The sequence below is a fragment of the Entelurus aequoreus genome, linkage group LG03, assembly GCF_033978785.1.
Source record: "Entelurus aequoreus isolate RoL-2023_Sb linkage group LG03, RoL_Eaeq_v1.1, whole genome shotgun sequence".
NCBI lineage: Eukaryota > Metazoa > Chordata > Actinopteri > Syngnathiformes > Syngnathidae > Entelurus > Entelurus aequoreus.
Genome location: NC_084733.1, coordinates 53,474,073 through 53,489,370, shown reverse-complemented (window position 1 = coordinate 53,489,370; position 15,298 = coordinate 53,474,073). Strand labels below are relative to the sequence as shown.

General features: G+C 36.6%; 1 protein-coding gene across 2 annotated transcripts in view; it reads right to left on the bottom strand.

Moving 5' to 3' along the window:
* Positions 1-15,298, bottom strand: part of LOC133646606 (formin-like) — a 164,052-nt gene that overhangs the window by 273 nt on the left and 148,481 nt on the right. For both annotated transcript variants that reach the window (XM_062042146.1, XM_062042148.1), the window contains 2 exons: positions 4,896-4,977; positions 1-4,792 (listed from right to left, as the gene is read on the bottom strand). The exon at positions 1-4,792 is cut by the window's left edge and continues 273 nt beyond it. In XM_062042146.1, the coding sequence (XP_061898130.1) occupies positions 4,748-4,792; positions 4,896-4,977 (127 nt within the window). In that variant the 3' untranslated portion in view covers positions 1-4,747. The remainder of the gene's footprint in view (positions 4,793-4,895; positions 4,978-15,298) is intronic.

The following is a 15,298-nucleotide window of genomic DNA, read 5'->3' as shown; positions in this document are numbered from 1 at the left end:
ATACAAATAGTTACTCCAAAAAGGGCTTTAAGTACGCTACACAACACAACTATTGCAAGCAGAAAAGTGCTCTAAAGGTGTACCGTCACACATTTGAGATTGTTTAGCGTTTTTAACAATGCCATTGCATTTTCCTTTTAAATGATGGGTTTGTAAGATGAGCAGCACACTTTCAAATGTCACAGCCTTCTTAATTAGCTGTTGTAGTGTCATCAGTGGAATGGGAGAAAACAAGACACATTGTGCACTTTACATCCACTCCTCATGCTGGTCACACACTGCTGTGGGATGGCACTCACACATTCTGGAGGTATAGTCTCTGATGGCAAACATTGTCGCCTTGGAGGATGGACTTCAGTCCCACACTGTGGAATTATGGGATTGTCTTCGATGAGGATAAACATTGTTTTTCTTTCCAGTGATGGACATGCCGTCCCGCAGCGTGACACTGATTGTCGGGTAACTGCTATTTGGTACAAACAGTGAAGATTTTGCACATGTACCATGAGATATCATTAAAAATTGAAATATGCATTACAGCAGAAAAATAATCTACCAAACTGCATTTGGCTGGCAGGGCTCTTCAGAAGCAAAGCGTCTGTTATTGTGCAGCATAATGTGACAAACAATGTGAGGGACAGCAGTTATTATGTTTACCTCTTCTACTGTACATCATATTTACACGCGTGTAGAAAGAAGTGAAGGATGGAAAGAAACCGACTACACTTAGAAGGATGTTGGGTTGCTGTGTTTCCCACAGGACTGCAATCTACTTGTGGTGGTGGTGGGTTGGTTGATGATGTAATAAACTCATGTTACAATCATCAGAGTTGCATAATTGGCCATAACGCATTTTGCAAAAAGTGAGCGCAAAACATGAAATTTAAAAAATAAATACAAACTCTCCTTTTGCTTCTTTTTGTTGTTTTTATGTCACAAGACTGACCTGCCTTTTGAGTGCTTTTGACAGGGGGGGGGGGGGGGGGGGAGACTGCATAACTTGGTGCTTGTTTAAAAGAGAGAGAGTGCTCTCATTTAGCTAGGGGCCAATCAACCTATCCCCAGGTGCATGTCTCTGGAGGTGGGAGGAAGCCGGAGTACCCGGAGGGAACCCACGCAGTCACGAAGAGAACATGCAAACTCCACACAGAAAGATCCCGAGCGCAGGATCGAACCCAGGACCTTCGTATTGTCAACACTAAATGGTCCCTAGTGTGTGAATGTGAGTGTGAATGTTGTCTTTCTATCTGTGATGAGGTGGCGACTTGTCCAGGGTGTACCCCGCCTTCCGCCCAAATGCAGCTGAGATAGGCTCCAGCACCCCAGCGACCACGAAAGGGACAAGCGGTAGAAAATGGATGGATGGGTAGGCTCCTAACCGCAAATCTAAAGACTTTTAAGACCTTTAAATGGAAAAATGAAGACTATATCTCGACAACCCCGCCTGTTTTATATAATAAGTTGAACTTTACGATAATAGTTAATGTATGAGGATATGGCATTTTGAAAACACATGCCAAATTAAATCATATTAACATAGAGTATTTCCGCATGATTAGCGTAAATTTGAAATTTTCTGATCCACTCTAACTGCTGCCAGTGATTGTTTCCATGAGAGAAACCAGTGATCATCGGCTGACTTCTAAAAAGTAGACAATATAAAAACCACTCTTTGAGAGGAACAGCGTTGTTCTGAGGAGATGTGCGTCATGCATGAGTGTGTTTGGGAGCGTGCCGAGTGGAGTGGGCAGGCGTGATAACCAGAAAACGAGGGCGGAGAAAGCAAAAAAAAAAGTAACTACCACACTCACATTAAAAGAAGCCCAAATAAGCAACTACCATACATTCCGGACTATAAGTCGCTACTTTTTTCCTACACTTTGAACCCTGCAGCATATAACACGGTGCGGCTAATTTATGGATTTTTCTTCACTGACGGCCAGGATAAAAAGTAAAAAAAAAAAAGCAAATGCACTGTGTTTTAATGTTTGTGCTACGGTGCCATCTTTTGGACAAGTTTGCTCAGTCCACACTCATTTACCAGTAGTGCTTTTTTTTTTTAACAAGAAGTAGGGCACCATTCAGTCTTCTAGCTGTCCATAGCGCTTTCCACGGCTATGAATTCTTCATTCATTACTCAATGCAACGTTTGTAAGTTTTGCAATATAACTAAAACGGTTTATACTTACTAAGCCGTCCCATGCGTGATGTCTGTAGGAGTGTTTTCATGCATATTTTGTACGTGCTATCGTAATGTAATGGCTCTTGCATTGTTAGTATTAGCTAATATGCTAACACTTTTACGACTGTCTGTGTTAGCATTATCATCTTACAATGGCATTCTTTTTGTATTGTTTCAGTTTCACATATTCCTCTGTAAATTCACCAAAACGTCACCGTGGAGTTGAGTCTGTCTAGCTAATTGGAGAGCTAGCTTCAGCAGCTAGTGGGTCCATGACAATGACTTCTGTTTTGTTTGATCAGCCGTTTTACTGCCATGTTTCAGACACCATTTGGAAATAAACATTTACAAAATATTTCTGTGTAAATAACTAATTTCGTAACGTGCATATCTGCGCCTTCTATCTATTAGTGCGGCTAATATATAGAAAAAAACATTTTTTTCCCCTAACATTTAGTGGGTGTGTCAATACACCAGTGCGCCCCATAGTCCGGAAAATATGGTACATGTTCAAGAACAACCACCCGACTCACAATATTAGCATGCAACTTTGGAAAAAAAACATAACAAGCCCAAATTTTTATAAGTGGATTTGACAACACTGTTTAATGTATCTCTTTCTAACTCTAAAACCACGACACCTACCTGTAGCCTTGTAGTTCTTGAATAAGACCTTCCCCCCCAAAAAGTCTTCTTGTAATTTCCTTAATATTATTGTTGTTTTAGTGCAAGAACTGTTCCCTCCAGCGTTTTTGCATCAGGGACCTGACTGGGTAGCTAAGGCGTCTTTTGGAAGCGATATTGAGTTGTTCCCAGTTATTTGTTTACACACCATTTAAAAAGCGGCAACAATAAATTTTGTGATTTGAATATTAACCATGTATTATCGATATTGTTATTATAAGCGCTAACGCAGACAAACTATTTATAGCGGCGCCATGATCACAAGCTTGTGTGCCGATATTGACATCATCGAGTGGTCTGCTGCTTCCTTGCTCCCTGGAAGTTTATTCTAGATCATAAATTATGCATCTCACTTGGACAGAAGAAGTCTGAGGAGGTATTCCAACAAGTTGGGACACTTTGATAGCCATTTAGGGCTCGGAAATGACCAGAAAGACACAAAAAGACGTTAGGATTATGAGACATTCTTCAACTAAATGGGAATATATGAAGCAGCAGTCGGCATCCTAATGACAGCAGACCTTGTACAGTAAGTGATGTTTTATTATGTTTGTTGGCTCTCCTGAAGTCTGCAGTGAACAGAAATCAGTAATGAAGAAAAAAAAACGGAAACGTGATGCATTTTTTAAATTAAGCGTATGCTTAAAACAAGCAAAATACGTCAATATTAAATGTTATTATAAATGTGCCTGTTACTACATTACATATATACTTACATCATGTATATGAAACCCTAATGGAGGTGTTTGGATGTTTTTTAAAGGGCTTTCTAGGCGGAATTGCGCGGCTCACATAGGCTCCATTGTATGTGGACTTTTGATCGCATTTATTTAATATTTAGAATGCAAAAAAATATATAAAAAAATAACATCCATCGTCATGTCTCATAATGAAAATTCCACTTTAAGGCTTTTAAAAACTGAAAGTTGTATGTAGGACTTTTTAATGACCCGCAGCGACATTGTGTAATGATCAGATCAAAGTCAACTAGATCCTTGGAGTCTGCGTCCTGTCACTGAATGCAGCAAACTGCTACAGTAAGTTTGGCAAACAATCAAGAAAAGATGATGCTTGTGGTTGTCCTTCTTGCCACTCATCAATAAAGGTCAGGTTAAATGTTAATTTATCTATTTCATTGGTCATATATTCTGATATAGCCTCCTCATGAACACTGCTGTGGGATGGCACTCTCACACTCTGGAGTGATTTTGTGTTGTTGTGTGTGTGTGTAAAACTAGAACTATTCCCGATAACGTGTTTTTGTGTTAATATTTGTGGGTGTCTGGAAGGGAATGGTTGGATTTACCTCCTTTCTAAGAGGACAAATTGTTTCGGTTTTTATAAGATTCAATTTTCAACCGACTCTTTGAAACAGATTCATGATGGGGTCTGATTCCTGCTGAGTTAGCAGCACTGACCTATCCTGCTCCGCCCTTCTTATTCTCTGGCAGACCAGGGGTGTTAAGGTGTGTTTAGAAGCCAGAGCGAACAAAAAGGTATTTGTCACGGACTGCACAAGAAAATGAATAGTGAGAAACAGGAGGTTGTGTTTGGCACAAACAAACTAGCAGATTGTCAGCCCAGATTAGGACAGGATACACTCTCAGCTTCCGAGGAGTTAGGGAAGAACTTCATGGACGTGTCAGCTGACACAGATGTTGAACTGCCAGCTGACCCACTGAGACCTTTCACAGGCTGCACACAAGAGGTCACGCCATGCTGGATGAATGAGGTCCACCTTTGGCTTATTGGAGCCGTGCACACTTCCAGCCTTCTTTTTGTACAGCGGCACAAGCGGAACCACAACATGTCGGGCTGCAGTCTTTTGTATTTTGTTGCGAGGGCGGAAGGGGGGGGGACAATGTCCCCTCAACAAGTCACTCAGCTGGACGCCATGCCGGCTTGCTTCTGCCGCATTCTCTCTTTCTGCGGAGCGCACGCACGCACACACACACACACGTACACACACGCAAAGTCCACATACACACACTCAAGTTGCTGAAATGTACAAAACAGGAAGAATTCTTACCAGACTGTTGGCGTTAATCTTTTTTGTTTCCACTCGCTTTTCGGCTGTGATCTTATTGATGTTCTCTTGAGCTTCCTTCAACCTTCAAGCACACATCCATAAAACATAAGTTACCACTGAATTATGTGTACAAGCCATCATAACAGGCACACAAGACAGTTATTATAAGTAGTACACAATGTTTTCATCTCTTCCAAGTGCAAAAAGGCAATAATATTACATTTGTAGTAGTAAAAACTAAACTTTTTTTTTTTGAGGACACATTGTTTTTTAAGTTAAAAAAAATAGAGATTAGTTTTCTCTGTCTGTTACTACAGTCTACTTGCATTGGGGCCACGAGATGCAGTGACCAATCAGAGCCAGTCTGGATTTGCATGTCAGGATTTGTGGAGCTTTGGCAGATGTCTGCGCTGCATTTTATTATTTCATGTTGGTAGGACACAATACCCAAATCTATACCATGTTGTTCTAATTTAAATTTTCCATTAAACAAAATGTAAAGGCAATTGATATTTCTCATGATCAATCAGGTGATGAAGTAACTTGAAATGATTTAACAGTCGGGCTGTGATACAAGTATAGAGGGAAAGTTAACCACTCTACAGGGGTGCCAAAATAAACTAGGAAACTTTATATGTGACATATACATCCCTATATTTATATGCATAGACTTTACTTCTAAATATTGTTGATGATGATAGCTTTCAGCCAAATTCAGTATGCAATAAAATCTTACAATAAAATTAGCCTGAATTAAACTCCCCCCAAAAAACAATTGCACAATATTCTAATTTATTGAACTGCACCTTTATGTAAAACTAAAATAATTGACATACTAATATTTAACATTTAAGTGTCACTTTGTATGATAAGTTATTATTTATTCGTCAGGTGTTTTTTTCCTAAATTTTCCACTTCCAAATTAAAAAGGATGCAGGGGTCATTTAGATATTTTTTTATTTTCAAAACACATTTTATATATTGATTTTTTTTAAAGAATGTACAACAGCCAGCATGTCAGCAGTGTGTTATTAGCATCAACGTTTCCTCCTTAATCACACATGCTTGGTCTTTATTTCCACTTTTTATGTTTTTTTTTGTGAGAGTATTTTTACAATGTGCTGAGGGCCGCTAAAAAAATAACTTTGGACATCCCTGACATACATTCATTAAAAAGGGGCTGTTTGTTTTTGAAGGGACGATCCCGCCAACAACTTTGCTCATCTCCAGCTCGCGATGAGTGAAAGCCCTGTAGAATGTTGGACTTGATGAGATAATGAGGCGGCCTTTAAAAAACACTTGCCTTTTATGAGTGCGCCAAAAGTATTTAAAATAAAGTTAATTGTAATCAGCTGTGAGTAATGTGAGACTGGATACCCCAGTAAGCCTGGTCCCTATAATTAAACTGCAGCACATGGGTGTGTGGCAACGGCGTTTTGTCACAGGGTGATATCGCCAGATATTAGCTCAGATTGGTGACATAATTCACCATCTGATGTGCGTCGGGAAGAGCCACGATGGCACCACAACATACATAAAAAAACAACACAAAAACGACCTTTGCGCTCCCGCAGTCTTCTCCACACGTGAAGTGCTCTTGCCCTTTGGGCTGCATGTCCAGCCTAATTACAGTCTTTATCAATCCTCCCATAATGCTCAGCCTTTTACGGCCAGTGGCCTCCGTCCACTCTCTAGTAAAGACAGTCGGCCGCCAGGAGAGTTGGTGGAATGCCCCCCAAAATGACGCCCTAGGTCAGAGGAAACATCATAAATCCTGAACCTGGAGGCCCAAGAAGCTTGTGTTTGCCTCGTCTTTGATGGCCTCCCTCTCTCCTCTAATTACATCCCAGCATCCCCACATCAGCCATGTACCATTAGCTCTAATTTTACACCACACCTTCAAGTCGTTAAGCAAATATAACAAAAATCTGTAATTAATCACCAATTTTAATTACATTAGTCAAAAGTGTATTTTGGTTACTTTATTTAGGTGCACGGATGACGAGGAACAGTTCTCTACACGGGGCAGGCAATTCCACACTGCAAACTACAACCAAACTAAATCTGATTTTGAACTAAGCATTGAGACTGTTAGCGGGTTAGTTAGTTAGCATAATTACACATGCCGCGAATGGCATAATTAACATAATTAAATCAGTGTATGAATTCTATTGTGAATGGGTGAATGTGACGTATAATGTAAAGCATTTTGGGTATCATGCAGAGGTGGGTAGTAACGCGCTACATTTACTCCGTTACATCTACTTGAGTAACTTTTGGGATAAATTGTACTTCTAAGAGTAGTTGTAATGCAACATACTTTTACTTGAGTATATTTATAGAGAAGAAACACTACTTTTACTCCGCTCCATTTATCTACATTCAGCTCGCTACTCGCTACTGATTTTTATTGATCTGTTAATGCACGCTTGGTTTGTCAGACAGACCTTCAAAGTAGGATCTATGCATGCCTGCGTTTCACCAATCACATACAGTCAGTCACTGGTGACGTTGGACTCCGTTTCACCAATCAGATGCAGTCACTGGTGACGTTGGACGAATCAAACAGAGCCAGGCGGTCACATGACCGTCACACATGGACCCGACTTAAACAAGTTGAAAAACTTTTTCGGGTGTTACCATTTAGTGGTCAATTGTACGAAATATGTACTGTACTGTGCAATCTACTAATAAAAGTTTCAATCAATCAATCAAAAATGTGAAGGAAAAAAGACACTTTTTTAAAATTTCAAACGCACCTCTCTCAAAAGCCTAAAGACTGACCGCACAGTTCCTGTCTTCACAATAAAAGTGCCGCTCCATCGCGCCTGCGCTAACAAAATAAGAGTCTCCGAAAGCCAGCGCAAACAAGCTAGCAAGCTACGGAGTTTGCCGCCAATGTATTTCTTGTAAAGTGTATAAAAACGAATATGGAAGCTGGAAAAATAAGATGCCAAAAACCAACCACTTTCATGTGGTATTAGACGGAAAGGAGGAACTTTTTTTCTCCTCCATTTGAAAACGTGGACGTTATCAGCACTACTGTCTGATTCCAATCAATGCAAGTCATCAGAATCAGGTAATACACCAACTTATATTCTAGTCTTCATGAAAGAAAGGAATCTATATGTTAAACATGCATGTATAGTCATTAAAACACCTTTAACATGTGAACAAAAACGGCAAAATAAATAAATATAAATTATATACTGTATATATATATGTATATATATATACATATATATATATATATATATATATATATATATATATATATATATATATATATATATATATATATATATATATAAATGTATATATATATATATATATATATATATATATATATATATATATATATATATATATATATATATATATATATATATATGATATGTGTGTGTATGTATATGTATATATGAGGTAGATCACCTCGACTTAGTCATTTATTAAGTAATTGATTAACGTTGAAAAACTTATTGGGGTGTTCCCATTTAGTGGTCAATTGTACGGAATATGTACTGTACTGTGCAATCTACTAATACAAGTTTCAAACAATCAATGAATGCCTACTGAGCCTATGGTGCTGTTAAGTTATTGTGGCTCAATTTGCCTTAATTTTTTTTATTTTAATGTATTATTATTTAGTATATATTATTGTTTTAGTTGCTTAAGAGATATTCCTGGCTCTGAATTTGCTCACTGCTATTTTTATGTTTTTGTGCATTATTTGTTGCCGTCATCATTAAACGAACAGGTTACTCATCAGTTACTCAGTACTTGAGTAGTTTTTTCACAACATACTTTTTACTTTTACTCATGTAAATATTTGGGTGACTACTCCTTACTTTTACTTGAGTAATACATCTCTAAAGTAACAGAGTTAGAGTTAGAGTTAGAGTTTGAGTTTGAGTTTATTTCGAACATGCAAGCATACAACAGGATACATCACAATTTCCAGTTTCTCTTTTCAACATGTTCGAAAAGGAGTAGGAAGAAGCAGAGCTTATTTAATCCTACCCCTTTTCTTTACATAACAATTGCTGAAACTTTTTTTATTCAGTTCCTGTTCTCAATTTATTCACAATAAACTCCATAGGTAATCACAATAAAAAAAAATAAAAAAATAATAGTAAGAATTTAATAATAATAATTGGTGAAGAAAGTCATATTTCATATGATGAGATAAGTAAGATTACTTTAAGAATGAATGAATGGATGGATGAAATAAATTGAGAATGTTTGTCATGGTTCTTCTTCTTTGTACTTTGTAAACACTTTAAGTTTGAAGAGTTTCTTGAAGTGGATCATATTAGTACATTGTTTGATTGCTTTGCTTAATCCATTCCATAATTTAATTCCACATATTGATATACTGAAGGTCTTAAGTGTTGTACGTGCGTACAAATGTTTTAAATTACATTTTTCTCTAAGATTATATTTCTCCTCTTTTGTTGAGAAGAATTGTTGTATATTCTTGGGTAGCAGGTTATAGTTTGCTTTGTGCATAATTTTAGCTGTTTGCAAATTCACTATGTCGTGGAATTTCAGTATCTTTGATTCAATAAATAAAGGATTTGTACGTTCTCTATATCCAACATTATGTATTATTCTAACTGATCTTTTTTGTAACACCGTTAATGAATGAAGTGTACTTTTGTAATTATTTCCCCATATTTCTACACAGTAGCTCAGATATGGTAACACTAGCGAGCAGTATAGAATATGAAGTGATTTTTTGTCTAGAACATGTTTTGCTTTATTCATTATTGACGTATTTCTTGCTACTTCATGTTGTATATTTTTTACGTGAGATTTCCAGTTCAATTTATCATCAATCATTATACCTAGAAATTTGGTTTCATTTACTCTTTCAATTTCTATTCCGTCTATTTGTATTTGTGTTTGACTTTCTCTTCTACTATTACCAAATAGCATTATTTTAGTTTTACTAAGATTCAACGATAGTCTGTTTTTGTCAAACCATCTTTTTAATTTGTTGATTTCTTCTGTTATTATTTGTATTATCTCATGTGTGTTCTCTCCTGAACAAAACGCTGTTGTATCATCCGCAAATAATACTAACTTTAAATCTTTTGTAACTTTACAAATGTCATTTATATAGAGATTGAATAATTTAGGTCCTAATATTGATCCCTGAGGTACACCACAGGATATATTTAGCGTTGTAGACGTGTGTTCGCCTAGCTTCACGTATTGTTTCCTGTTCGTTAGATAACTTCTTATCCAGTTTAAGACTAACCGTCTGATGCCATATCGTTCTAGTTTTTTGATTAAAATATTGTGATTAATTGTGTCAAATGCTTTAGTTAGATCCATAAAAACTGCTGCTGCACATTTTTTTACTGCATTGGTAATTTCTTCTGTAATTTCAATTAAAGCCATTGTAGTTGAGACATTAGCTCTGTATCCATATTGGTTCTCTTCGAGTATTCTATTTTTATTTATGAAACTCTCTAATCTGTTATTAAACAGTTTTTCAATGATTTTAGAAAATTGTGGAAGTAAAGAAACAGGTCTATAATTTGTAAATTGATGTTTATCTCCAGTCTTATAAATTGGTGCAACTTTAGCTATTTTCATTTTGTTTGGGAATGTACCTGTTTGAAATGATAGATTACTAATATACATTAATGGTCCTGAGATCTCTTCTATAACCTTTTTTATCGTTTCCATATCAATTCCATTACAATCAGTTGAAGTCTTAGATTTACATTTTTTCACGATTGTAACTATTTCCTCCTGTGTCACATTACTGAGGAACATGGAGTTGGGATTTCGCTCTATGGTATCATTATAGTCCTCAATTGGAACTGGGTCTGGAATCCTTTCTTCCAATTTTGGTCCAATATTTACAAAATAATTATTGAAGCTTTCAACTACTTCCTTTATGTTGTCATTGTTTTTATTTCAGTACTCTTACTTGAGTACAATTTCTGGCTACTCTACCCACCTCTGGTATCATGCAGGTATAGTAAAGCGCTATATAAATACAGTCCCATTTACTATTTAACGCTTCTGTTCAATATACTGCTATAGTCAATGTGTGTGCTCTTTAAAAGCACATAACCACTAGGGACTCTAATTAGCCCTGGATAAAAACAATCAAACATTAAAATCAAAAGCTGTGGCTGTAGGCAACCTCCTGCTGTTTTTATGAACTCCCCAAGATGGCAGGAGCTTAATTTGCAAGTATCATGAGTCAACATCCAGCATCTACCTTGTATTAATGCTGGTTTATAGATTAAAACAACTACATAGGTCAAAGCACTGTAGCTGGGGGCCACTTTCTCATTTAAGGAAACACAATATAAAAATGGGCCAAAGTAACAGAAGAAAGAAACATAAACAACGGTGCTAGTATGGCGACCTGAGTGATAAAGTCAAATTATTATTATTATTATTTAATCCGTCCTGTCCAGCCACTCAGGCAAATCATATTATTGTTGTGGATGCCCATATCTGCTTTACAGATTTACTTTACAAAAGAGAAGTGTGGTAGACTTCTCTTGTTGCATTATTTGTATTAGACTTTATTAAGTGTTTGGATATATTTAGGCTTTGGCGCAGTTGGACCGGAGCAGAAGGTGATAGAAAGAAGAAAACAAAGAAGACAGAGGAGGGAATGGTGGACGGGGAACGGCAGAGAGACAACAACAAAAAACAAAAACAACATAACTACATCAGCAAATATGATACATACACACATATGATACCAGTAATTATAAAGAAAAACAAATTAGTGTAGTAAATAGTAATACAACCATAATGACAATGAACAATATTGCACTCCAATTGAAACAATAATAAAACCAATAGAAATAACAATATTGATAATGAATAACAGTATTTACCTCAATCATCATCATTATCACTTGAAATGCAACAATACATTTAATGAATAAATGGATTACAAGAGAAAGGGGGGGGGGGGGAGAGAGAGAGAGAGAGAGGAGCGAACTATATTAACCTTTTACATTGTTATGGTAAAATAGTTTAAGCTTTAGCAGTGTGCCGTGTTTTATATTATGTGGGCGTGTAGTTGTAGGAGTATGATTGTGTACACATGTCTGAATATGTGTTTGCTGAACCGTGTTTGTATGCATGTATGTATGTATGTATATGTGTATGTTTGTTTGTACAGTAAATGTACAAACAAAGTTTTCAGTGTCTATGTACATATGCATGTACATTGAATGTGGGTGTTATTGCATGTACAGTGTGTGTGTGCACGTATGTATGTGTGCGCGTATGTACGTTTGTATGTTCTTATGTACTGAATGTGTGTATGTATGTATAAATTGTATGAATGTACGTCTGGATGATGAAGTCAAATTAAAAGAGCAAGGTTTAAATCTAAAAAGTGTACACTCACTTTAGATTTTATAGTGTGGCTAGGACAAAGCTGAAGAAGGAATATGCTGTTTTTTTTAACTGTTTGTTTGAGTTTTACCCACTGATATATCAAGAAATGATCATTATTGTGAGACATGTATCACGTGGATATGTATCAAATCGTTTTGTGATGTACATTAAGATTCCTTCCAAGGAAGAATCTCTGAAGATATCCCTAAGATATATACAATAATATATATATATATATATATATATATATATATATATATATATATATATATATATATATATATATATATATATATATATATATATATATATATACACACACATATACATTGTGGGCAGCCTAAGACACACCTGTGCAATATTCATGTTGCTTAATCAGCATCTTGATATGCCACACCTGTGAGAGGAATAGCTATTTTGTGTAAATAATAAAAGTTTTAGGTCTTTGAGTTAAATTCATGAACATGGGAGCAAAAACAAGTGGTGAATTTATATTTTTGTTCAGTATAGTTCTTTTAGGGACATATCTACTAAAGGTTTTCATGTATTCAAACACTTGATAGCAAATGCAAAGCTGGCCTACTAAGCTAAAGTGCAGAAGTTTGCATCTCTTAAGTGTGCAAAACAGAGAGCACAATCCATGCACTATTCATCCACCATCCATTTAGCATGTCTGTCTTCATGTATATGCACAACATATGCTGATTACCGGAATGCTCACAATACTGGGAGAAATATGCAATGTGAATGATCAAGACTAGAGCTGTTCTGCCGCTGTGGTTTTGCTTCTTTATTTAGCACGTCTTTAATGCCACATCAATGTGGAATGTATAAAAGAAAGGGCATCTCTATCCTCCTTCAAAACCGCAATAAAAGTTCACCTCCAGGCAGCTACAACCCTAAACTAACACCCTCCCCGGATTGCTAATAATCAAATGCTAATAATCAAATGTAAACAATCAAATGCAGATACTTTTTCTTTTTCTTATGCCTTCTGATCTCTCTCTCTCTCTCTCTCTCTCTCTCTCTCTCTATGTCCACTACTTGCTGTCCATATCCCCCCCCCACCCCACACCCCTGATTGTAAATAATGTAAATAATTCAATGTGATTATCTTGTGTGATGACTGTATTATGATGATAGTATATATGATAGTATATATCTGTATCATGAATCAATTTACCGGTAAGTGGACCCCGACTTAAACAAGTTGAAAAACGTATTCGGGTGTTACCATTTAGTGGTTAATTGTACGGAATATGTACTTCACTGTGCAACCTACTAATAAAAGTCTCAATCAATCCAAAAAATGCTTGTGCAAACTGGCACAGAAATTAGTCAATCGCGTTGCAATGACAGATGATTGAGAGAGAGAATATTCCATCTGTGTGTGTGTATCAACATATTTGGATGTGATAAATGAAAATATTTGACATATTGTCTATTCAGCAATGACATTTTATAAATTTACAGAGCTGATCGACTTTAAGAGAAATTGCATTTTTGGGGGGAATTTTTCCTTTCATTCACGGTCCCTCTGTGAGACAAGAACACATATGCCTTTCTTTTTTTTAATGCATTCAAAATAGTATTATATGGCAAGTACAAGGTGGCTAACAGTGAAGCTAATGGGAGTTAGCCTATTAAGCCCTCTAAAAGCCCCCAACAATACTCTATTTACAAGTCATGACCTGAACTGAATATTTACTAAGTATTATCAATATTTTTATAAGCGCTAACACTGAGGAACTATTTTTAGCGGTGTTTTGATCATAGCAGCTATTGACATTCTGAGCTGGTAAGCTGCTGCATCACCGCTGTGTTGGTGAAAGTTAATTCTAGATTATAAATCAAGAGTCTCACTTGTATAGTAGAAGGTTGCGGCCATAAACTGAGACGTTGGGCAACTTTGACATTCAACTAAGATGAGAAAGACACGAAAAGACGCTTGTTTGTGCCCAACTTTAAAAATACGTAAATATTACATGTTATTATGAATGTGCCTGTTAGTATATTACATATACCCAATACTAACAGTATAAAACATTGATGACTTTTGCTAGCATTTTTTTCACAAGTTATCAATCAATCAATCAATCAATCAATCAATGTTTATTTATATAGCCCTAAATCACAAGTGTCTCAAAGGGCTGCACAAGCCACAACGACATCCTCGGTACAGAGCCCACATAAGGGCAAGGAAAACTCACCCCAGTGAGACGTCGATGTGAATGACTATGAGAAACAAACCTTGGAGAGGACCGCATATGTGGGTAACCCCCCCCCCCCCTCTAGGGGAAACCGAAAGCAATGGATGTCGAGTGGGTCTGACATAATAATGTGAAAGTCCAGTCCATAGTGGATCCAACACATCAGCTGGATCCAACACATCAGCGAAAGTCCAGTCCACAATGGATCCAACACAAGTTAGCATGCATAAAAAAAGAAAAATGTGTGCTTGTCTTACATAAGGATTGTGAATGATAGACAAAATTCCAAAAAAGTGCAGTTCTCAATAATGAGCTGATCAAAACTAATGTCATCGATTCATTTCGGTGTCTGCTAGCATTTCTTTTTTGGTGTTAGTTTTTTTACACAGCTGTATGAATAACATATCTTCTACAGGAAAAAACTTCCTGCAACATGCATTTTCATGCATTCTTGCATGCATTTCTGGACCATTCCAGACACACCATCACAACACTGCACTTTCAGCGTGCTAAAAATAGGTTGTTATTTAGATTGCGTTTCAGTGTTTCCTAGAAAAGATGGTACATATTATATTTGTGAGGTGTATATCAAAAACATGACGAATCATCACAGGTTGGACCAGATGATGCCATAAATGTAGAGGATAATGAGTGTCTCCATGGCGACAACTTTTTATTGAAATAGGGCGGCCTGCACCACTTTAGCACTTGTTATCAACTGTACATACAGACCAAGTAGATTGCTAGCAACACAACCACTAATAGTACACACCATTTTATAGTTTGCACGCGTTACTTATCACATGT